Source organism: Cordyceps fumosorosea (genome assembly GCF_001636725.1).
Source record: "Cordyceps fumosorosea ARSEF 2679 chromosome Unknown scaffold_3, whole genome shotgun sequence".
Taxonomy (NCBI): Eukaryota; Fungi; Ascomycota; class Sordariomycetes; order Hypocreales; family Cordycipitaceae; genus Cordyceps; species Cordyceps fumosorosea.
This window is the reverse complement of record NW_017387303.1, coordinates 159,838-183,117: the sequence shown is the minus strand read 5'-3', so window position 1 is coordinate 183,117 and position 23,280 is coordinate 159,838. Positions and strand designations below refer to the sequence as shown.

At 55.9% G+C, this 23,280-nt stretch overlaps 9 protein-coding genes across 9 annotated transcripts; 4 read left to right on the top strand and 5 right to left on the bottom strand.

The window, feature by feature from the left end:
- Positions 1 to 3,334: 3,334 nt before the first annotated feature.
- On the bottom strand, positions 3,335 to 4,482 carry ISF_01743 (hypothetical protein; the record flags this gene model as incomplete). Its single annotated transcript, XM_018845350.1, has 2 exons — positions 3,335 to 4,322; positions 4,412 to 4,482. 2 exons carry the CDS (start codon positions 4,480 to 4,482, stop codon positions 3,335 to 3,337), a joined length of 1,059 nt encoding a protein of 352 aa, XP_018707073.1.
- Positions 4,483 to 5,457: 975 nt separating this feature from the next.
- Positions 5,458 to 7,467, bottom strand: ISF_01742 (KH domain protein; the record flags this gene model as incomplete). The annotated part of the gene is made up of 9 exons (XM_018845349.1): positions 5,458 to 5,481; positions 5,542 to 5,761; positions 5,817 to 6,230; positions 6,298 to 6,509; positions 6,558 to 6,722; positions 6,769 to 6,821; positions 6,874 to 6,895; positions 6,951 to 7,207; positions 7,293 to 7,467. 9 exons carry the CDS (start codon positions 7,465 to 7,467, stop codon positions 5,458 to 5,460), a joined length of 1,542 nt encoding a protein of 513 aa, XP_018707072.1.
- A 772-nt stretch (positions 7,468 to 8,239) lies between these two features.
- ISF_01741 (acetolactate synthase small subunit) lies at positions 8,240 to 9,290 on the top strand (the record flags this gene model as incomplete). Its single annotated transcript, XM_018845348.1, has 2 exons — positions 8,240 to 9,024; positions 9,110 to 9,290. 2 exons carry the CDS (start codon positions 8,240 to 8,242, stop codon positions 9,288 to 9,290), a joined length of 966 nt encoding a protein of 321 aa, XP_018707071.1.
- Positions 9,291 to 9,487: 197 nt separating this feature from the next.
- ISF_01740 (ornithine carbamoyltransferase) lies at positions 9,488 to 10,716 on the bottom strand (the record flags this gene model as incomplete). Its single annotated transcript, XM_018845347.1, has 3 exons — positions 9,488 to 9,531; positions 9,588 to 10,278; positions 10,363 to 10,716. The coding sequence occupies 3 exons, from the start codon at positions 10,714 to 10,716 to the stop codon at positions 9,488 to 9,490; spliced, it is 1,089 nt and encodes a 362-aa protein (XP_018707070.1).
- Positions 10,717 to 11,156: 440 nt separating this feature from the next.
- On the bottom strand, positions 11,157 to 12,057 carry ISF_01739 (hypothetical protein; the record flags this gene model as incomplete). Its single annotated transcript, XM_018845346.1, has 5 exons — positions 11,157 to 11,184; positions 11,370 to 11,436; positions 11,497 to 11,564; positions 11,623 to 11,845; positions 11,898 to 12,057. 5 exons carry the CDS (start codon positions 12,055 to 12,057, stop codon positions 11,157 to 11,159), a joined length of 546 nt encoding a protein of 181 aa, XP_018707069.1.
- Positions 12,058 to 12,829: 772 nt separating this feature from the next.
- Positions 12,830 to 13,546, top strand: ISF_01738 (hypothetical protein; the record flags this gene model as incomplete). The annotated part of the gene is made up of 4 exons (XM_018845345.1): positions 12,830 to 12,995; positions 13,060 to 13,279; positions 13,337 to 13,404; positions 13,479 to 13,546. 4 exons carry the CDS (start codon positions 12,830 to 12,832, stop codon positions 13,544 to 13,546), a joined length of 522 nt encoding a protein of 173 aa, XP_018707068.1.
- A 1,159-nt stretch (positions 13,547 to 14,705) lies between these two features.
- On the bottom strand, positions 14,706 to 15,842 carry ISF_01737 (hypothetical protein; the record flags this gene model as incomplete). The annotated part of the gene is made up of 2 exons (XM_018845344.1): positions 14,706 to 15,242; positions 15,534 to 15,842. The coding sequence occupies 2 exons, from the start codon at positions 15,840 to 15,842 to the stop codon at positions 14,706 to 14,708; spliced, it is 846 nt and encodes a 281-aa protein (XP_018707067.1).
- A 3,231-nt stretch (positions 15,843 to 19,073) lies between these two features.
- ISF_01736 (hypothetical protein) lies at positions 19,074 to 21,905 on the top strand (the record flags this gene model as incomplete). Its single annotated transcript, XM_018845343.1, has 3 exons — positions 19,074 to 19,818; positions 19,985 to 20,932; positions 21,058 to 21,905. The coding sequence occupies 3 exons, from the start codon at positions 19,074 to 19,076 to the stop codon at positions 21,903 to 21,905; spliced, it is 2,541 nt and encodes an 846-aa protein (XP_018707066.1).
- Positions 21,906 to 22,684: 779 nt separating this feature from the next.
- Positions 22,685 to 23,034, top strand: ISF_01735 (hypothetical protein; the record flags this gene model as incomplete). Its single annotated transcript, XM_018845342.1, has 2 exons — positions 22,685 to 22,757; positions 22,850 to 23,034. 2 exons carry the CDS (start codon positions 22,685 to 22,687, stop codon positions 23,032 to 23,034), a joined length of 258 nt encoding a protein of 85 aa, XP_018707065.1.
- Between the last annotated feature and the right edge of the window lie 246 nt (positions 23,035 to 23,280).

Sequence of the window (23,280 nt, the reverse complement as noted above, 5' to 3'; positions counted from 1 at the left end):
AACCCACCACCCACCAAAGCCAACGCGGCAACGCCATAGATCCATCTAAGACGGACTGCATTCTCCGGCCTACGACTCACTCCGTACGTTGCCCCGACTGAGCGTCAAAATAGATATTCAGAGTATCAAAATAGAGGACGAGCCAGGAGACCCTATATGATTGTGCTAGCATCACAACGGTCAACAACACCCTTCAGCGGCAAAACACCGCACAAACATGGACAGCGAGAGCCCACACCACAAGTTCGTCTCGTCCGTCCCTCCAAGCATCCGGCTTTTCCTGGCTCCAGTGAACTACTTACCCATGCATGCACCGGTCAGGGGTTTGCAGAGCTATCCAGCCATGTCCCTGGCCGCTGCCACCGCTGCCGAGCTCCAACACGCGCCCTGGCTTGCTGGTAGTTTGGGAAGTTCAAAGCCAATTCTCCTATTACAGCTGGCCTGTTCCTGCGTCAGACAAGCCAGGCGGGCCGGCTCCTTGTTTCACGTAAACTGCCCGATGCAACCCTGCAACCCTGCAACCCTGCAACCCTGGAGCGCCACGCCACGCCCACACCACGGCCCTGACACGATCGATTTTTTGCTTCTTTTTTCTCTTCTGCCTGGCCTGGCAGGGCGTTTCTCATAGTTGCATGTTATCCTGACTGGCCTATTCTCCAGCAGCAAGCAATGGCATTTCCATTCCGCTCACGCAGCGACACTCGACTAGAAGGCTTATCTACGGACTCCCACCAATTACGGATATGGGCTTCGGAAACTGGCTAAGCCACTAGATACCCGCAACTCGCAAGCCGAGCACGGCAACCACTGCCAAACGGATAGACTCTGTACTGGTATTCACGGCGCGTCCGTATCGCTGGAGAAATACGGTCTAACTACCTATGGGCACAAACTCCATTCTCCAAGTCGGGCTCTTCGAGAGCCTTCCCGTGGTTGGATAGGTAGGAACCCTAAGTGAGCGCTCCCACCCAACCACTGCGGCCATGCAAGCCACGATGGAGTTGAATACGACGCGGGCACTCCACTGGTGCCAACTACGGATACGGTCAATGGGCACGAGAGGCACAACTAGTTAACTAGACTCGCACTTGTTGGTGAATAGGGCCAGTTATTAACCTTTGCCCGCTGTGGACTTTTCAGCCAACGCCGGACTTGCCCTTCTGCTGGGACCGCGCGTCTCGCAGGATGACCTGATCGACTTCGCAGCAGGGCAGCAACGTGCTGAAGGCTACGAGGGGGCGAAAGAAGCAAACTAGGACAGCCGAGTCAGTGAAACATGAGAGACGGCGTTGTGTTGCTGCCGAGGTACAAAACTAGCTACACGTCGATCATTCTACTAATGGGGGTGGCCGAGATTCGCCAACGATCCTTCGCCAGCAGACCAACTAACTTAGTACATAGTTTGGGCCTTGGCACTAGGATGATGGGCGAGTCGCAACGAGGACATCAATGCTCTTTCAGCCCCCCCGTCTTCTACTTGAAACCTCACAATGGTTCAGCCTATCTACAATGCAAGGGGTGTAGTACAACGCGACCAACCCATGTTTGACAAATGGGAAATTCGTCCACGGCTCAAAGATGGACAATTCGCTCCGCAGTCATCAGATGTGCATGACGGCTCACCGCCAAAACACGGACACTTGAGTTACGAAGGGCAGATGCCTATGACTCGATATTCCCCGGATTAAGCTCTGTCTGTGCTGGCATCAGCTGTCCGGCGCCGCCACAGCTGTCAACGCAGCGACGCCACTGCTTTGCCATCTTGACCGAGCTGTAGGCCCCTGCGTCCTCTATCCCGTGGATTGTACTGGTAGAGCTGAAGCACAGGTCTAACCAGACAAGCGTAGGGAAGTATATGAAGTATGAGGCCACAACAACTACGACATGGAGGGCTTGCACTTGCGCAAGCCGTCCGATAGTTTCCCGACCACCACCTTCCTCGCATGGTGCGGTACCTATCCACAGGCGCGGATTTCCTACTGCTGTAGGACCTCAGGCCCTTCTTCACCAACCAGCCCTCCTCTGCATTGTGTGATACGAAACCATCGGTTTTTGAATGGAAAAGATGCCAATGGGCTGTGAGACATTGTAGACTGTTCCACAGTGTCCGGCTTTGGGCGACGCTCAACAGGGGGGGTTGATCTGGTGGGATGCGCATATTTGCCCCAGAGCTGTCGCGACGACCTTGCCGAACGAGAGAGATAAATTGGGGTGCATATATGCATGAGCAAAGCCACTATACCTGCGGCGCGCGGAGTTATACTATAGTAATTGCTATATCTGGCGGGATAAGGAAACGCCTTGCTATAGTCGCTAAGGCGCGCTGCTAACCGAGAGCAGGCTTATCCGCGTCCTCGATCTGGGTGCGGCGAGCGCATCAAGAAAAACATTGAGAAGGAGGGGGGTACACGAAGTCCGGGAGCTCGGTGGCAGCCGACCGACGGCTCATTGCTAGCTCTATCACGCATTTTACGTCAGGACGGCCCAGTTGCCATCTAATTTCAGAGGCTTGCATGAATGAGCTTCCTTTTGCTTGCATCGAACGTTTCTATTAGAGTAACATGGTAAGGCTATCGACTGATGAGGCGGCTCTTGCATGAAGCTGAGCCATCTTGGCCCTGTATGCTCCTCTCATCACCGACCAATCACGGAGCCGATAGCCAAAGACGCATATGTAGCAGCACATTGATCTAAAAGCGAAGGAAATCCACGGCCCAGCGCGCCGATTATCAGAATAGAGCGACCGGATTCAAGGCAAGCTAAAACGAAAAGCAGCTCGTCCCTGCATGAGGGTACACTGGGAGGCGCGTCCTCCGGTTATCGGCTGCGATGTGGTCCACCCTCCGGTCAAGTTTCTCGGTTCTTGTTCCGGTAACTAGTTTTTCCTGCCTATCCGGCATCGAAATTTCCTAATTATACAGCGTCGTCTTGCTCTCAGCGACCCGAGTTGAGGGCGGGACGCGCAGGGTTCCGGGGGGCGGGCAAGACGGCTAGGATGACTTTCCACGGAACCCCCGGAGCAAAAGATGGGGGTCCTTGCATCCCGGAAAGCAAGTTTAAGGGCGTTATTCTTTTGTGGCCTCGAAGGCAAGGAAATGGCGAGAGAGGAGAGCTTGACGCGGCAGGCCTATCATAGAAAGCCGTCTCCTGATGCATTGGGTCGTCGTCATCGTTTTGGACCAACAACGACCGAGGAGGGAGCAGAGGGCCAGATGACAGGCAAGCATAGCTCAGCTACTCGGCCGTTCCGGGAGTCCCGTCCGCTAATAAGATGCTTTTCACTCACCCTGCCTTGCCAACGTTGCATGTTCCCTTCCTTGCGCGAAAGCCCTCTTCACCGCGCCGCCGCGATGCGCGTGCCCAGCTTGCCCGTCGACAAGTACCCGCGGCTTCCCATCGCGCCGCGCCAACCAATACCCAACACGCCCAAGACCATGCGCGCATCCGACCCGACCACTCCACCACCATCATCGCCACCACCGTCGCCGTCCGCGTCCTCCACCACGAAGCACAGCTGCTCGACCTCGCCGGGCCTCAGCACCGGCCTGTCCTCGCGCGCCGTCCAGTTGCAGTCGCGGTACGCCAGGCCCGGCTCGGGCTCGACGACGACGCGCTCGAGCTGCATCGCGTCGTCGCTGCAGTTTTCGAGCTGCGCCTCGAGAACCCAGCGCCTGTGCCGTGACGGTGCCGGCGTCGGCGTGGGCAAGGCGCCGACCTTGGTGCGGACGATGAGGGAGGGCTTGCAGATGAACTGGTACAGCTTGCGAAAGGTGCGCGCGCGGCCGCTCGTCTCGGTCGCCTCGTAGTAGCTCACCGTCACGGCGAGCACGTGGTTCCCTTCCTCCTTGAGGTCGAACGAGACGACGCGCTGCAGCGTGCCACCGGGCGGCAGGTCCACGCCGCCAGCCTGCTCGCCGCCGCCGCCGCCGCCTTCTGTTGGTGCCGGGCCTAGTTCGAGACGTTGCGCCTTGCCCGGTCCGGGCGTCTTCATCTCGGCCTCGACGCGCACGTCGCGGATCTTCTTGTCGGTCGGCTGCGCCGTCGCGGCGTCATCGGAGGAGGAGAGGAGGTCGTTGTTGGCGCAGAGGGTGCAGCGGAAGGTCTCGCCGACGTAGGCGGAGCCAAACGACACGGGAAGGTTGAGGACGGGGCTGAGCACGAACGGGGATGGGTTGGTGGTGGCAGCCGGGGCTTCGGAGGAGGTGGTGGTGCTGTGGGCGAGGGATGCGGGGAGGGGAGACGGCGGCGCGGGGAGCGGCGAGGTTTGGTCCGGGAACGGCGGCTCAACGGGGTATTGCGACACGAGAGATGGACATGATAAGCTGTACGAGGAGAAGAGAAAAGGTATGCCGTTTAGTGGGAGCTGTTTGCTTCGGCTTGAGGAGGGCGGAGCTTGGGCGAGGGAACGTACCGAAGGACCTTGACGGATACGGAATGGGGCTCTTTGATGGGATCGTGGGAGAGATATCTTTGGTGACTCATGGCTGGCCGTGTGATTTGCGTCCTGCGCGGTCGTTGCTAGCCTCTTGGTGTGTGCTTTGGGAATGTTGTATGTTGCGGGCGTGGCTTCGAAGACGGGGTCGGTCGGTCGCGGTTAATAAAGCTTCAGAGTCCTAGTGGGGACCTACAACATACATAACTGGGGTGACGCAACAGGGACGGACCCTGGTTAGGACAGGAGAATCTGCAAGCCGTTTCATATCGATCTGCAAAATTTCATTTTCATTCTTCTATTATAATATTATAAGTTGAGATGTGTCATATTTCCCAGAATCGCTGTCATATGTTTTACCTGTGCTCTTAATTCTCGTGCTGAAACGCGTGGTGGCCTGATTAGACAAGAGAGTGACAACTCACACATAAAGCTCGAGCTGAGCCAGCTGCATCGTATTCGAGCTATCGGCAAACACGGCACAGCTACATCGCTTACAAAATGGTACGGCTGTGAGAGTCAGAAAGAAACTAGATTTACAGAGCTGATTAGTTCGACGTCACATTTTTTCACCGGAGCAGCCCAGCCATCGGCGGGCTTCATTAGCATTGCGAATCTGCCAACATTAGCAAGAAAACACGGGGCAAGAGGGTTCGACCGATTGATTGCTCGGGTTTTCTTTCTGTTTCTTTGTGAAGCCTGTTAAAATTCAGCATGGCAATACTTTTTTTTCTTTTTTTTTTATCTGCAGCGCGCTCTGCGTAATTGGTATTAGTGTAGTTGCCTTCAACATCGCCATACTTAGAGATCATGAGCTCGTGGCTCACGAATAAATCTCTTTTTTTTTGTTCAAGTTCCCTTGCCTGAAGTTGTACCGCAACTGGAATGTTGGGGGGCTTCTGACCCTAAAAGTCAATGGCACGCAATACCGCCGAAGTCAGTGAGCACAAGAAACACAGAAGGTATCGAAAAAAAAATCAGTTTACATAACCAAGCGCAGCCTTTTCCGATGCTGCCCGTCTCCTTTACAAACCGGGAGGGGGAGGGACCTGTCATCCAGTCAGTCCAAGTCTTCAGAGCAAGAGCTTACTGTAAAAGTGTCTACTAACAGCACTGTAGCCACCAGGAGCGCCTGGGGGCGATGCCGAGGGCGGGGGTGGAGGCGGGGCGGCGCTGGTCGGAGGGGGAGGCGGAGGAGGTGCCGAGTCGCTCGGAGGTGGAGGAGCTGGTGCTGCTGGCGCGGCGCCGGAAACCTGTGTTGGTGACTGCGCGGCGCCGGTCTGCCCTTGTGCATACTGGGTGTAGTACTGCTGGTACAAGGCAACGTAGCTGGATTCTTGTTAGCAACGCTCGAGCATCTCCAGAGTCAAGGTGTCAGGCTTACTTGGCGTAGCCGCCATATGCGGCGTATGGATCTTCACCGTTAGCAGCCGCCTGTGCATAGTATTGAGCATACTGCGCGTTATAGTCTGCATTGGCCGGGCTGTCCGTGCCGGTAGCGGCGCCTCTAGAGCCGCTGTCCGAGTTTTGCCTCCCATATCCTGGGTACGAGTCGCCGCCGCCGCCGCGACCGCTATAGTGGTCACCGCCGCGATCATTGTAGCCGCCACGTCTGTCCCCGCCGTAGCCACGGTCACCGCCGTAGCGGTCACCACCATAGCCGCGGTCGCTGTAGCCGCCACGATCGCCGTGATGGCGTGGCGGGCGGCTCTTGAAATCTTCGTACTGCTCACGGACATTTTCGATCAAGTCTTTGCAGAGATCGCGACCCTTTTCTACCATGGCCTGATCAGGGCCACTGTTGGAGAATTTGGTTAGATAACAGGCAGGGCATGGTAAAAGAAACACGGGGAAAGACGACGTACGCAACGTGAAGAAACATTTCTTCCTCGCTTTCTTGGTTAGTGTCTCGCTCGATGTACCCCGAGCCGCGGCCCTTGATTTGGACACGGCATCCCGTTTCTGTTTGAATGTGCTTGACATAGGAGCCGCCGGCACCGACAATCTGAGCACGAAGATTGAAGCCGGGAATGGGCTCGAGACCGACGGGAATACTCTCTTCTGGCCATTTGTTGCGCTACAATATATTAGCACGCGTTGTGATGAGGGTGGGTTCAGCTCTTACCCGGCTATTCTCTTCGCCTTCCGGCTGTTCTCTCTCGCGGCGCTTGAAACGGCGCTCGTCGACCAGCTGGGGAAGCTCCTGCTCGATCAACTCGTTGACCTTGGCCACGGCTGCTTCGAGGACTTCTTTCGTTCTGGCGGTGATGTGCAGATATAGAGGCGGTTCCTTTACAGTTAGCTTTGGTAGGTGTGCAGCCACGCTGGTTACTTACCGCTGCAGTGGCCATGCTCTTGTTAGGATAGTATTTGCCACGCACAGTGAGATCTGGAGGGGTTAGCGGGCCGAAAAGTATAAACAGATTGTACACATCCATTACCAGCTCCAGTTTCTTTTTGGATCTGCAAGGCATGTTAGCGGACTAATTTATGTTCGTGCGATGTGGCGGCTACCTACCGATTGTTGCGTTTGAGCCTTCATCAGCATGTAGCGGTTTCGCAGATCGTTGACCTCGATGTCCTGGATGTAGTCGCCATCCGACACATACATCTCGCCCGGCGCGCCAGGTGCGCCCTTGCCTCCCTCGGGGGCGGTCGAGTCTGCGCTCGCATCGGGGGCGCCGTTGCTGGTGGCGCCGAGGATGGGGGGAACGTCGACGTGCTGGATGCCCTTGCGAGCCTGGAGCTGCGCGTTGATCTTGGCGGCGGCGGCAGCTGTCGAAGCGCGAGTTAGCATCTGTCAGTGCATGATCCGCGGCATTGCCGGCCCATGGACTGGTGGAGGTGGACAGGAACATACCAGCGGCGGCGGCCGGGTCGACAGCGCTGTCAGTCTTGCTGACAGGACTGCGCTCTCTCGTCTCGGATACTCGGTTTGACGGGGAGCGCGAGCGGCGGTCGAATCGCGAGGTCCTCTTGGGCTCGGGCTCCTTTTGATCAAAGCGCGAGCGCTTACGCGGCTCAGTGTCGGCCATGGTCGTTGTGATTGGTGCTAAGCGTGTCGCGTGGGAGGTAGAACAGGTAAACAAGCGGAAAATGTATTGGTATGGGCGTCTTGATGGATACAGAATTAGATGAAGCAGAAAATGTAAAGAACAAATAGGCCAGCTGTGGCGGTGAGAGAAGAGTAACACCTTTTAAACAGACCTTTTGGAATTTGTTACACAGCAGAGTGTTCGTGATGCTGTTCCACGACGGAGCCGGATTAAGTTCTGGTTCCGGTGCTAGTAGTTTGTGTGGGGTACAAAAGTACGAGGCTGGCTTGATTTATTGCCCCAGACCAACTTGTACCCTGGTGGTCCTGCGGTGTCGGAGCGGTAAATGAAATTACTTGCAGGTGCGTCTTTGTTGAAAATCTGCAAAATTGAATCCAAAGGAAAATTTCGTCAAGCCAATGGCATCAACAAACACAAGTAAAAATTATGATTGCCATCTAGAAAATTCCTGTAAATCTAAACTTGTATCTTGTCATCTGTTCAGCGTGGGGTCAAGTGTTGCAGTTGGCTGTGGCAGAGCTCCCCGGCCCGATAAACTGCTCCGCCAAACCCTCCGATAGCTCTCCGCCATTCTTTTTCTCCCTTTGACTCAGGATTTCGTCCCTACTTCCTCGTTCCCATCACCAATTGCTGAGCCAACACCACCCTTTTGCGCTCGCATCGCCAACCTTTTGCTCCTTTTCCACTTCTACTCACCACCTCCACCAGTCAAGCAGAGAAAAGAAAAAAGACGGACAAGGTTCCCTCCCCAATGGCCGCCCTGCGATCCTTTGGAGGAGCGCCGCTCCGATGGGCCGCCTCGGCGCGCACCGCCGCCCTCCCCTCCGCCGTCCGCTTCAACTCGTCGAGCAGCTCGTCGACCTCGGCCATCGCCTACAAGGCGCTCCGCCGCCGCTCCGCCCCGCTGCCGCTGACCGAGGCGCCACCCTCGTGGTCCGCGCAGGCGGCCGTGTCCAACATACTGTACGAGACGCCGACGCCGAGCATGGCGCCGCCCAAGCGGCACATCCTCAACTGCCTGGTGCAGAACGAGCCCGGCGTGCTGTCGCGGCTGTCGGGCATCCTGGCCGCGCGCGGCTTCAACATTGACTCGCTGGTCGTCTGCAACACCGAGGTCGAGGACCTGTCGCGCATGACCATTGTGCTGACGGGCCAGGACGGCGTCGTGGAGCAGGCGCGGCGCCAGCTCGAGGACCTGGTGCCCGTCTGGGCCGTCCTGGACTACTCGAGCGCGGCGCTCGTGCAGCGCGAGCTGCTGCTCGCCAAGATCAACATCCTCGGCCCGGAGTACTTTGAGGAGCTGCTGGCGCACCACCGCGAGATCACCACGGGCGACACCGCGGCAGAGCCGGAGCTCGCGCACGAGAACAGCCAGTCGCTCGAGGAGAGCGCCGCCCGCGACTTCCACCCCAGCAAGCTGGCCGCCTCGGAGGCCCTCCGCCACAAGCACGAGCACCTCAAGACCATCACCTACTTCACGCACCAGTTTGGCGGCAAGGTGCTCGACATTAGCACTGTCAGCTGCATCGTGGAAGTGTAAGTCTGATTTCCACAGCCTCCCCGCCGTTGCCACGGGTTTTTTCGCCGTGATTCCCTTAACTAACGATTGCTCGTCATGTAGCTCGGCCAAGCCCTCCAGAATCGACTCCTTCCTCAAGCTCGTCGCTCCGTTCGGCATCCTCGAGTCGGCCCGCACCGGTCTCATGGCCCTGCCCCGATCCCCTCTCAAGGGCCCCCACGAGGAGCAGCTGACCCTCGAGGCCGACGAGATTGTCGACGCCAGCCAGCTCCCCCCCGGTTAAGCGTGACGGTAGGGGAGATGCATAAGAGCGGCGTGCACAGCCTAGTGTACAATGGCGTATTTGGTTGGATTTGATAGCTTTTTTGTTACCAATACTGGTCTCCATCTAGATCTTTGTTTAAAATGCAAATTTTGACATGTTGATTACTTTTTTTCCCCCTAAACTCGCTAGTCCCAAAAGTCTATTGATTATAGTAGTTATAGCAACTTGCCCTTGTTGACAACGAAGCCCTCGAGCGCGGCTACAATGCTTGTTAATAATTGAAGGGTCGGCAACGACGGGATGATGGAAACTTACCGATGGCAGCCCAGAGTCGGTTCTCAGCTTCGGGGAAGACCAGAGACCTCGGGCCGTAAAACACCTCGTCAGCCACCTCTTCCTGGTGTCGCGGCAGGCAGTGCATGAACTTCCAGCCGTCCTTGGCGCCGCCGCGCTTGGCCAGGTCGTTTGTGATTTGGTAGCCGGCGAAGGCGTCGAGGCGGGCCTTGGTCTCGGCCTCCTGGCCCATGGAGATCCAGGTGTCCGTCACCAGCACGTCGGCGTCCCGGATGGCCTCCTCCGGCACCGTCGTCTCCGTCAGCTTGCCCGGCGAGGCGACGCCCTGCGCGGCGGCGGCGATGACGGCCTTCATGGCGGCCGGGATGCCGTAGCCCTGGGGCGCGGCGACGGCGATGTCGACGCCCATCTTGGTGCAGCCGATGGCGAGGTCGAAGAGCACGTTGTTGCTGTCGCCGACCCAGGCGACCTTGAGGCCCTCGAGGCCGAGGCTGCCGCTGCCGCCCGAGGATGAGGAGGGGAAGGCCTCGTGGATGGTGAGGAAGTCAGCGATTGTCTGCAGCGGGTGGAAGTCCTCGGACAGGGCGTTGATGACGGGCACGCTGGAGCCGGCGGCCAGGCCGGTGACGTCGGAGTGCGGCCCGACGCGGGCGACCATGCACGAAGTCATGGAGGAGATAACTTTTGCCGTGTCATACAGCGACTCGTTGACCTAAGGGGGAGCGTGGATGTTAGCGACGACGGTCTTAAATTTCAGGGTAGGGGGGAGGGATAGGTCGATGGCGGGCAGACATACACCTAGCTGAATGTCATCCTTGCCGAGAAACATGGGGTGGCCGCCGAGCAATGTGACGGCGGCCTCGGTGGACACGCGCGTACGGGTGCTGCGCTTGCTGAACATCATGGCGACGGTCTGGCCGGCCATGCCATCACGCAGCGTGGCCGGCGCGGCGCCCGTCTTGACCTGGGCCTTGCGGGAGGCGCCCTGGCGGACGAGGCTGGCAAACTCGGCAGGCGTGAGGTCGGCGATGGACATGAGATGCCTGGGCGCGGTCGCTGACGATACGGAGCGCTTCTGCAGCTGCAGCAGGCGGGTTGGTGCGCCGCCACCACGGGCGATGCAGCGGATAGGAGCAGAGGCGGCGTTCATGGCTGAGGAAGAGGAAGAAGATTCGAGACGAAGGAGGCGGCGATTGGCGGTTGACGCGTAGGCTCAATTGGGGGAGAATGGGCTATGTGGTCGGAATGAAGGGTGGGTGAGATGAGAGAGGGGGGTTTTGAGCTGTCCTTGCGATGCAAGGAGCTGCAGTGAATCGACGGTCACAGACGAGACATGCAAGCATGCTTATGAGCTGAGACTGTGACTGTTGAGCCGCCGGCGATCGGACAAGGCGGTGGAGCATCAGCGGTGGGCACTAGTTAACTTGGCAGTTCTCACTCACAGCCAGAAGTAGTTGAGCGGGAGTGCAGTACGAAAAGTAGAAAAATTGAAAATACGATGGTTATTTTCTGTTGATAAAATAAAAGAAGAGGTGTCACCTATCATAACAAATCCAGCTGGAAAAGCCGCTGGGAAAATGTGAGCATACTTCAGGCCAAATCAACCCACGCAGTTATGCTGTTTCAGTATAGGCAATAAAAATAGAAAGCAAATTTCGCAATAAATTTTTTAACAATCAACCTTAATGATAGCCCGCAAAAAAGATAAAAAGGAAATGAAATAGAATAAATAGTGTAGTCGTTCGCAACCATCTGGCTTCCGGACACATCCAGAAAGGCACCTGCATTCCCCCAGCAACTTACAAGCCCGTCCACTTCTTGCTGCCCCCAAACACCACAAGATTGCCATTACCACCCGCAGCTTGAGCTCCTTCAAGAGTTGTTGGGTTAGTCTCGACAGATAAACTCGCTTCCGAAAGTGACAACTTACCAGCGCAGCTCTGGTTTGGTCGCGTGCAGTGGTCCACAACCCAGAGAAGACCAGAAGCAACATCACGGCTAAATGTTCTGTCAGTATATCTCACCAGAGTTGTCCGAGAGAGTATGTCCTTCATACCAGTATGAGGAAGCGCCGTTGCTCTTGAGCGAGGTGCCTGTGATGGAGGCGTCACCAGAGTGGCAGAACTCGATGCTCTTGTAGTTGCCTGGAGTCGTGCACCTCTGGGTGCCGAGGTTCTTCAGGTAGTGGTAGCAGGCGATGATGCCGTTGACGTTGGTGTACGCGGCGTCGGCGGGACCGCACTTGCCGACAAAGTTGGCAGAGAAGGCCTCAAGGTCGGCTTGGAAACAGCCGCATTAGCAATAGGCAAGGGTGATGGACAGCAGACGTACCGGGTTCGGGTGGCCCCATGCTGTACAGTTGCTCTGTTGTGAGGCCCAGCTCCTGGAGACTGGGAAGACCAGGACCAGGGACGACCTCGGGGTACTGGATGGTGCCGGCCAGTGCCATGGGCGCAAGGGCCAGAAAATGGACGAGGAGACGGGCGGACATTTTGATCGATGATGTCTTGTAAATTTTGTGTATAGACCTCCGAAAAAGAACTACTCATGTCGACATGATCGGGGTATTTATACCTCTGCGGCTGAAGATTTAACCGGCGATGACGCTTCATGCTGACCGCAGCATCCTTCAACTGGCAAGCCGGACGATGCTACTCTGGACCAGTCTGGGCAATATGAAGCCCATGTGCATTTCTCTTGGCCGTCCGTAGAGGCTGACTTCGGATACTTTCAACGTCCCTCCCATGCGCGGGGATCCTGCATCGTCCCGCCATCTTACTTCCTATTACGGAACGAGGCGGGTACCATTCGGCGTCTTTTGTTCAATTCTTTCGATTAGTCTAGTTATGTTATGTCGGGATCATCAGATTTCATATTCGGAGGTTGCCATTTCGAGTTGAAATTGTCGGGTTGCTGTTTTCAACGTAGCAGCCCGGAGACTTGCGCAGCCTTGTTCGTATGTGCTACATAGGATGGCGTTGAATGCAACGTAGATCGGCATCAGCCAAGGCAGTCATCATTCAAAAAGAGTGGGATTCTCTTGGCAAATGTTGAAAAAGAAAAAGATAAGCTAGCTGGCGAGGCTGGTAATTTGATGGTGTTGAATGTCTCCGGATCTGCAAGACTTGGGCTGCGTGGTCCGACCCCCGAACACCATTCAACAAACTATAAATTGATGAAGGGAAGCCCAGCACTATTCAGAGAGAGAAAACCATAGCTTCCTCAACTCACCTCATAAACCAGTCCAACTTTTCCAGTCCAACATGGCAGCACATATCATCCTCGGCCTTCTCTCCCTCACCACCGCCGCCGCTCCGGCCGGCGCCACGACGGAGCAGCAGCCCGAAGTCATCCCCGGCCCCGGCATGCCCAGCCTCCAAGAGCTTGGCGTTACATCTGCCGAGCTGTACCAGCAAGGTCTTCCCAAACGTACGTCCGCCTCCCTGCATGTTTCTTCCTACCCAACATCTGCGCTAACCTTTGCCCAAAACAGCCGCCGAGCTCAGCGTCCTCTCGGCCAACTTCAACCCCATCTGCGGGCCCAACGAAAGCCGCTACACAAACGTCAACGGCCTCGTCGCGTGCTTCCACTACCTGCAGAAGCTCGGCACCCAGCAGTGCAAGGTGCCGAGCGAGCACTCGGTCTTTTGCCGCGCGGGCGACGCCGTGGTGCTCGGGCAGGCGGCGAACCTGCACGGCGCGTCGTCTTACTGGTAAGGTGTTGTTTGCTGTGTTCTGTTTGGATGATTGCTGACGGAGATTTGCGAAAGCCGTGATGTTGCGACTGGTCTTTTGTACACGATCGACCACTGCACCCGCCCGGACAAGAGCTGCGCTGGTATGTTGTTCTCTCTTCCCCTGTTGAGATTGCGGTTGAGATGACGGAGAGTTGTGCTGACGGGACGGAAATAGGCGCCCAGGCGGCAGGAGGAAATGGAAATTTGATTGTTGTTTCCGGTGACAAGAGAGTCTATGGCTAATTCCGCTTTGACGATTCGTCCACCGAGCTTCAACGTCTGTCTATTAGGATGTGCACCTTCTTGGGAGAGCTGGACCATGCTAGTCTTCCAAACTTATAGTCACAGTCTTGAGCTCACCACGAGACTAGATTGCGATGAAATAGAAGCAGCTTTTACCGTGAATCCTTCCATGGCTTTTCCGCCATGGCTTTTCCGCCATGGCTTTTACGGTGGTGGACATTTAGCAATGTGCGTTGGTTGGTCTCCCTTGTCGTGGCGCTCCCGGAAGCACCGGAGCTTCGCTGGCGGTCCAACTTGGGGCCGGCCAGAAACAGGACTTGTCTCGTCTGTTTGTCCATTTTTGTGTTGAACAGGTAGGGAGGCTGTGAAATTGACGGCAGAATTCATGCTTATCTTAATTTTCTTTCAAAATTACATTGCCGACGAACCATTTGCCAGACTGGATTGCTTGCCCGTACCATACATGATGCGCGTTGTGCCACGCCAAATGAGCTGCGGACAGCAAGGACGCTGTATTTCATATCAAGCCCGAGTGTAGTGAAATAAGTATTCGAAGCTTTCTTACGTTGTCAATGCCCGCTGCCTCGTAGCCGGTGCCCGTGGCTGGCCGCTCAGTGCTGGGCTTGCCTCAAGCAACAGTCGACCACTTCCCCGGTGTAATCGGTGAGATGGAGCACCAGGGGGTAGACATACCGAGAACGGGCACATCTCACCGCAGGATCAACTCCATCCCTCAACCTGTCCGAGCCACGTCAGCAGCGTCGCGGAGATTCCCCCAATGGCTCGGGCCGCCGGAGATTCGCCACTAACGAAGGGGCAGCGGCGGCAAGATCGGAAGCTTCGGATCGGCGACGGCGCCCACTAGGGAGAACCACCAAGTCTTGGCGCCGTAGGGCTGACTGACGACTTGCTCAAAAGATTGAGCTAGAGCGTGCAAAGATCTGGTATGATTGGCCTGATGCTTTTTTTACAGTCTTTGCTCGGCAGTTGAGCTCTACCTGTGTCTGTGCTACGAGTACCACTCCTCATAACGGTTCAACTTATATGCAATGGCTGGCAGAAAATGAATATAAATCCAATCGCTCGAATGCTTCAAGATGGCTAATATGCAAAATATGATTTATGTACCCTTGTGCCCCGCCCTCCCAGTATCGTACAACTACACGCGGCTCTCCGCAACAACCGGTCGGTATCCCCTCCGTCTGCGCGCGGCGCATCGCCTCCGAAACAGCTTCACGCCGAGATACACGCCGACCACGACGCCGACCACGCCGCTGACGATCGACACGACCCAGTGCTTGCGCCCGAGCACGAAAATGTCGACCGGCCAGTCGGCTGCGCGCCCGCCGCGGTGGCTGCTGAAGATGGACCACTCGGGGGCACCGCGCCAGCGGGGCATGGACAGCCGCGTGAGCCAGTCGGCGGCGCGAGGGCCCGTGCGGAACAGCGACTGCTGGCAGTTGTCCCAGTGCCAGCGGTCCCAGGCGGCGGTGAGGAACCAGCGGCCGGTGCCGTAGAGCACGGCGAGGGACGGGAAGACGTACCAGTGCGAGTGCCGCGGGATGGTCTCGGTAACGCTCACCCAGAACGGGTGCTGGGGCGCGCCGCCGAGGACCTTGTCGCTGAGGGTGCCGCGGCGGTGATCGGCGATGAAGGCCGAGTATGGTCGGAGGCTCTCGAAGCTGTTGACGCAGCCCTGTGCTGTGTTAGCTGAGCTGTGCAGAAAAGAACAGACAGAGAAGGACGAGGATCGGCGGGCTGTCTTACAAAATCGAGGTCAATGTAGATGCCGCCGTAATGTCGTAATATAAAATATCGGATCGAATGCTCCCTTTGAATGGGATATCTAAAGTCGTCGTAGGTCTTTATAAACCATGGATATTCGGTTTGGAGAAACTGGCGTGATATGTCTTCTGTCCACAGCTACCAATCACCAATGTTAGCGAGAGCCGGCCTGGACCGCTGCTGCATCCTATGTCTAGCGCACCTTGTACTCCCAGTCGGGGTTCTGGTCCCGACATGACTGCCGCTGCGTCTCCCACTCTGGCAGCAGGGCCGAGTCGTTGCCCACGGGCCGCCAGTTGTGCAGAACCTGGTGGATGAGGCGCGGGACATTCTTGGGCTGGTTCTTCTGAACGCGGAATCGCGCCAGGGCCTGGTCCTGGTTCAGCGGGTAGCCGGCATGCGGAACGAAGAGGCGGAGGAAGCTGCCGACGGCCTGGTAGGAGTTGTAGAGGACGACGATGGCGATGGTGACGAGGAAGAGGACCGAGAGGAATCGACGTCGGCGGCTCATTGTCGGGGGCTCGCAGCAGCCAGTGAATGTCGAGTGCGACCTGGTGTCGCTATGGTGGAGCGAGAGCGCTGTATCGTGAGGGGATTGCGACGGATAGACGACCGAGGAGCGAAGAATGACGAGATGACAAGGAGTGTGGGTGTAAAAAGGATTGACTGGATGTTGGACGGAGGAGCAGAAAAGCCACCGAAGCACGCATAAGGTGCAAAAAGTTTCCCGACGTAAATGGGGGCAGAGAGGAGAGAGGGCCAGGGGGGGGATCATTACCCGTCTCGTGGAACATGACCACACCGGTCAGGGCGTTTGATCTCAGCCTCATCGTGGTAACATGCTGGCAGGCAAGCAGGGCTTCGCACGAGTCGGGCACTCTGACCCAAATTGGGACGAGGCGCGGGGGGGGGTGGCCACGCAATGTGGTGGATCGTCGACAGAAAGGAACAGGGAAAAGCGAGACGCCAATCCGAGCAGCGAAAACAGGCTGCGAGTAATATAATATCAAACTACTGGGCCTATGACCTCTGACCAGCAGATCTTTCCAGCCAATTTTTCGTAACTAGAAGGATACCAGTACAACGCATGCAGGGCCCCCAGTCCGCCCGAGCGCCCCTCGAAAAATGAGGGCTGTGTAACGAACGATGTGAGGCGTTTTCATTGACTTTGCTGTTCTTCGTTCTTTGCCGATCGTCAACGAGGTAGCTAGCGTAGCACTCTCTTGCCGTACAGGGCTGGCAAGGACAGACGACGCCACAAGGTATTACTGGGCTGACATATTTAGTTGTCTTGTGGTTCGCTGAATCGCCAAGTCGGCTTCCTTGAGCGGTCTAGCATCGTTTGAAAGGTGTGTATGCAAGTGGGCGAGGTGGGCGCGGTGGGCGACAAACGGCCAAGTAAAAGGCAGCATGTTCCTTACGAAAAATAGGGGACCATGACGAATGGGGGGATGGCCCCAGTAATAGCCCTATCTTCAGGCACGCTAGACATGGCGCGTGAGGGTCTGGCGTAACTATCTAGAGCCTGGAACGTGGGTAAACTTTGGGGCGTCTGTACAAGTAAATTTGCCGACAATAATTCGTCACTGGTTTGCCTAATCTGAACTAGTTAGTTCTCCTACTAGTTCTGCTACTAGTTCTCCGACTCCTGCGGTACAGCCTGGCTTCGTTTATTATATAATTAATGCTACAGGAAAGACCTGCCTTATGTTGGGAAGTTGAGGTGGTCGGCCGATTCTTCGTGCTGGCACTCCAAATTGTCCTCTCTCAAGCCGGTGGACAGCGCCCTCCAAAGACATGGACAAGAATCCCGATAGGCTTGCATGTGCATTGGATCAGCAGCTGGTCATACAGTAAACTCGAGTCAGTCATGCTGGGAGCGTGCGACTCGGCTCAGCACGGCAGTGGCAATGCAACTAACTATAATATATCGTTAAGAAAATAACCCAAGAAGAGCAGCCAGTCATCGTACAAATAACTGATAGAAAAGTCTGATACACCTCAGCGTCACTTTTACGGGTAGGCAACCGGCGGCCAGTTCTGAGCCGACCCCGCTAAAATCAAAGCGGGTGTTCCAGAAGACAGTGTCTAGGTCACCTGTAACTCTTTTCCCAATGCAACTGCACTCTCCAATTTAGCGTTGACGATAAACTCAGTGCATTCGAGGCACAGTCGCAAGTTGACAGGCCGCCAAGGAAGATCATATCCAAGCGTCGCCTGGCAGGTTTCAATCATATCGTTATTCTAGCCCAACAGACATGCACAGGCAGACGGACACGTAACCCATAATAGTCCATCCAGCCTTGGCATTCGAGTTCGACTGGTAGAGGGCCACGAGTGCCGCCAGCCACCACTCGGAGGGCCCGATTACCCGATTACCCGTCTCACCATTATCAGCACAGAAGCGCATTCCTTCACCTGACAGATGTAAATCTTCTTCATTTCGGGCCCAGCTTCAAATTAAACGGGCATGACCGCGCGAAACAATGGCTGCTCATTTCCTCCACTTCACTGCGCCTCGCCCAGCAAGGCTTGCCGCTTTCCCCCCTTGCCTCTGCGCTTGGTAGTGCTCTGATCGACGCCAGCTCGCCCAACCAGGAGCACAGAGCTCTGACAATCAGGGAGGATGAAGACGCAACCGCCCGGTAGCCGGACCGAGGAAAGCGACAGCAATGGCCCAAGTCTGTTTCGCGCCAGAAAACTCATCTGGCTCCCCCAAAGCCAATAAACAAGCGCCGTCGTAGTCGCGGCCGCAACGTTGCCGATTGCAATCCCCTCCAAGGCCGCGAGCTCGCAGCCATCAATTGTGCACGCGTAGCTGTTCATCGACATGATTGGGACCTGTAATCGGGCAGTTCTTACAGCCCTGAGCAAGCCGTGGTCGGCGCACCGTCTTGGGACTGTTGAACACAACACCCTTCTAGATTCAGTAGGACATGAGCTAGATATTTGAGATGAAGGATATAAACATGCTCAGAGGAGGAATTTGGATGGGGCAAATTGGTAGTTAGACTGCAAGGTCAGAAGATCCGCCAGGAAAGACACCATTTTCTACCCATCACGCAACATCACCGAACCTTGTAAGCACCAGCGCCCTTTCTACTATTTTTGTGTTTGCTCCCTGAGAGGAAAGAAATCGCAGTCGAAACAGAAAGAGTGCGGTGGGTTGGATCCCATTCTTTTCTTTGTGCCTATGATAACGTCTCTCTAGACTCCCGATCAGATCCTTCATCATTTTGACAATTATCAGCTTCGCTACAGACTCTCCCAATGTTATCATCTTCTGCCAAGTTGGCGTGTTCATCATCACTGCGTCACAGGTGTGAGCGCGGGTACCTGGAGACGTAATAGGTAAAACATGGGCCCGGACCGGCCAGCCGGATCAAGGAATACAACAGTCAAGTCGCAGTAGTGTCAGGTTTTTCCTAGCAAAATATTAAGCAAAACAATTCAGCAAGCCTTGACATACTATAGAATTGGAAAACATTCATTCAATTCATACTGCGCTTGTAATGACGGCCACGCCAGTACCAAGCGAGGTACGTACCGGAATCGTCGTCACAAGGGCGCCCCACTCCACTCCCTCTTGATCATCGCATGTGCCGGTTTCATTGCGGCCTCGGACTAGGCTTATCTTGTCATCATCATTTCGTGCCCATCTAGCTGACGACCTTCATCTCCAAACTGCGGCCAACTCACCTCTCCAACCGCGTACACGCACACACCCATCATCCTAGCCATCATGGCTCCCAAAAAGCGCCAAGAGGAGCGGGCCGCCGAGTCCGAGCCTCTCCTCTCTGGCGACCGCGACACCACTACCACCTACGGCTCGCAAACGGCCGCGGCAACGAGCGAGGCCGCCAGCGACGTTCCATCATCGCCATCATCATCCTCGGCGCCCCCTCTCAAGCCGCAACAGAAGAGCAAGCGGCGATGGCCATCCCTCGTCGCCATGGTGCTCCTCGGCAGCGTCTTCATCACTGTCATCGTCCTCGGCTTCCTCGTCCCGCCCGCCGTGCAGACGTACATTGAAAAGGCCGTCGTGCTCGAGCCGACGGGTCTCTCGCTCGACTCCATCAGCTTCACCGGCATCCGCGCCCGCGTCCAGGGCAACTTCCGTATGGAACCCGCCCGCGTCGAGGACCCCACCGCGCGCCGCATCGGCCGCATCGCGATGCGGGTCATGCGCAGCGTCGCCGCCGAGCAGACGCACATCAAGCTCTACGTCCCCGGCTACGGCGACGCCATGGTTGGATCCGCCGTCGTGCCCCCGATCGACCTCAACCTCATCGACGGCCAAAACACCTTCATCGACGTCGTCACCGACATGAAGCTCGGCGACAACGCGAGCATCAAGAAGATTGTCAACGACTGGCTCACCGGCAAGATTAGCGAGCTCGAGGTCAAGACGGCCACCGCCCTGCAGCTCAAGTCGGGTTTCATACCCCTCGGAACTCATGATGTTGTGGAATCCATGGTTTTAGAAGGTCAATCTCTCTACGACACATTTTCTTCCCTGTACTTTGGCGAAAAGTCCATTAGCTAGATACCTACCCTTTATTGCTTTATTTTTACATTTATCCCAGTTGTTTTTAATTACGCTACTCATTTCATAACTCGCCTTCTTTGCTCAGTTTGCTGACTGTTTTGCAGCCAAAGATGCTCCTTCAATGCCCGAATACAGCATTCAGCACCTCAACTTTCACCAAGTCCCTCTGGGCCATGGCGATGGTCAGGGCATCGGCGCAAATGTCTCAGTCACCGTGCAGAATGAATACCCCCTCTCGTTGACCGTGCCCCGCGTCGGCTTCGAGGTCCTCATCTCCGGATGCACGCCCGACGATCCTAAGATTACCGTCGGCACCGCTACGTCCAGCATCATCCAAGTGAAGCCAAACACTGACATCATCGCCGAGGCGTCCGGCTTGATCAGCAAGCTGCCGCAGAAGCTCACGCAGGCTTGTCCCGTTTCCGAGCTGTCACCACTTGATGAATTCATCAAGCACTACCTCGGGGGCGGGAATGGTCAGATCTTTGTGCGTGGCAAGCAGCCCAGCGATTCCGAGCTTCCCGACTGGCTGGGCGATATTTTGGCTAGCGTCACCGTCCCCATTGACTTTCCTGGAAGTTCCTTCGATAACTTGCTTCGCAACTTTTCTCTGACTGATGTCGACTTTTCACTTCCCAGCCCGTTCGAGCCGCAGGGCAAGCCTCGTGTATCTGGCACCGTTGTCGCCGTCGCAGCTCTGCCAGAGGGTGTTGATGTGGAGCTGGGAGTACAGAGCCTCAAGTCGCAGGGCAATCTGTTCTACAAGGATAAAAAGTTTGGCGAGCTTAACCTGCGCAAGTGGCAAAAGGCCTCGTCTCGCAAGCTCGATTCCGACGCGAAAGAAGTGCTACTCGAGATCAAGTCGCGCGTCGATAACGCACCGATCGACATTACCGACAACGACGTCTTTTCATCCCTCGCAAGCGAATACCTCTTTGGCTCCGACAATGTTATTGTCCATGCCCGTGCAAAGCTGGACGTCAAGGTTGACACCGTCCTCGGTCCTCTGGTCATCAAGGACGTCCCCGCCGAGGGGCAAGTTCCCGTCAACGGTCCGTCATCCAACTGGTAACCCGCCTTTGCCGTTTCCTTGTCCACACTCTCGTAGCAAATGCGTCGTGACGATCCGGTCGTGACGCCCCACCGGGCTGCGAAACGGACACTGACGACAATGCAGGGCTTCCGGGGGACCTTTTTAGCCAATTCAAACCGCGTGTCGGGGACATTTGGGTCCGCAACACAACTTCGACTGCTGTGAGACTGGAGTGCGTTGTCGACTTTACAAACCCCACGCCTTACAAAGCAACGGTTCCCTACCTTAATCTGCATGTTGTCGCGGGCGACGACATCCTGGCCGACGTCACCGTGCAGGATCTGTTGGTAGGCAAAGGCAACGTCACCAATGTCACTGTTAGCGCTTCCTGGAACCCAACGGGCCTCGGTGGCGAAAGGAGCCGTGACGCTGGACGCAAGCTCATCTCCGATTACCTCTCTGGCAAGAATACCAACATCACGATACGCTCCCATCGCGGTAGTCTGCCCAACCTACCAGACCTAGGCGAAGCCCTCTCACGGCTGAATCTGACCCTTCCGACACCCCGCCTCGAGCTCCCCGGCGGCGACGGGAGTCGGCATGACAACACCTCCTCCATGCCCGGCTTCGTCCGCGAAGCCTTCTTCCACCTGCTAACCTCGTCGGCGACCTTTGTCCTCGCCTCGCCGCTGCCCCGGAACACGATCCACATTGAGCGCATCGACGCCACAGCCCTCTACAATCACACCGAACCCGTGGCGCGCATTGAGCACTCCCAGGTCTTTGACGTGCCCCCTGGCCTTTCCGAAACACCCCGGCTGCCGGTGAGCTGGTTACGCGGCGGCGGAAAACTTGGTTACGATCGCCTACGCGAGGCCCTTGGCGGGTCGCTGCGTCTCGACGCACAAGCGCATGTTACGGTGCGGCTGGGCAACTGGGTCGAGACGCTGCGGTACGAGGGTCGTGGAATCGGCGCCAAGGTGCGGCTCTGATGACTCGATATCTATCATGATGTCTTTTCTTTCCTTGCTGTTGATTTTCCTTGTTTTTTTTTCTCCCTTTGGCAAGCGAGTTCTGTTTACACGGCTGAGATGATGGGCGTTTTCTTTTGCGGACTCTTTGGTCAAGAACAGAACACTTCGCGGCAATTTCCTGTTTCGCGTTATCACTAGACTCTTGTTAATTTAGACCCCTCTATCTCAATAGGGCAGAAACGCACATTTCTTGAATATATGACGATAGATACTTTCCACTCTCGTCTCGTCCGTCAGCCCACGCGACGACTATGATCGGCAAGTTGCGTTAGGCGTTAATACGGGTGTGCTTGGTTCCCGCATGGTGTGATGCATGCGTCGCAGAATATGGTCCAGTGTAGGCTAGAGCTCGACGTGTTTCGTCTTGTCTACCCCAAATGCCGGGCATAACGCAGTGAAGCACATGAAACCCGCTGGAGTCAAGCTTCATGGGAGACAAGGAATTTAGGCGGCATGTAAAACGTCGAGGCGTTAAGGCAACCTGATATAGCCTAAGCGCATAAAGTGAACTCGGTCAATATCTACCTGATAGCCGACCTTGCATTTTCAACCTGTTTTAGATGGCAGTCTCTAGGTTCATGCAAAGCATGTCTATGCTGATAATACATGTATTGTGATGCTTTTATTTAGCTGGCTTGATCCCCGTGGACGGCCAAGGAATTTTGCCATCTCTCTCTTGGTACCTGCTACGCTTCTCGACGCGCCTATACCTTTAGTTACACATTCAGCCATTCAGTATGAGGTTTACTCCTGCTGCTACGACTGCCTTTGCGGCCTTGACTTCTCTCTGCGCTGCCTTGCCTACTTCAGGTCAGTCTCCAAGAACTCCCCGACGCGATTCACTTTTAGTCTACACAAAAGTTTACCTCCGAGGAGGAAGAAATAGTGCTGACGCTTACAAGCTGGCGGTAGTGGACTGGTTACCGCCGCGGTCGACCTGGGTCCCCGTGCGGGCAACGACATCGCCGACAGCGCGGCTGGGCTCGCCAACAGCATCCAGGGCGGCAACGGTGGCGACATCGCGGACAGTGCGTTGGGACTTGCTTCTAGCATCGTTGGAAGTATCTTCAATAAGAAGGAAAATTAAATACACGGTCGCATCTTTTATCTCTTTGTTCAACGTATCTCCTGTTCTAACTGCGCTGTGGTGTCATCTCTTGCCTAATCGAATCAATCAACAGGGGTATAGTTCAACAACAAAATTGTCCCACTACAGACCTATCGTGCTTTGTAAAACAGTATGCTTCGGACGAGAAGAGCTATGCGACGCCTGGAACTGAGTTTGCTTTGCAGCTCGTCTTTTGTAAGCTTGCGCGTCTACGATATTACCCTA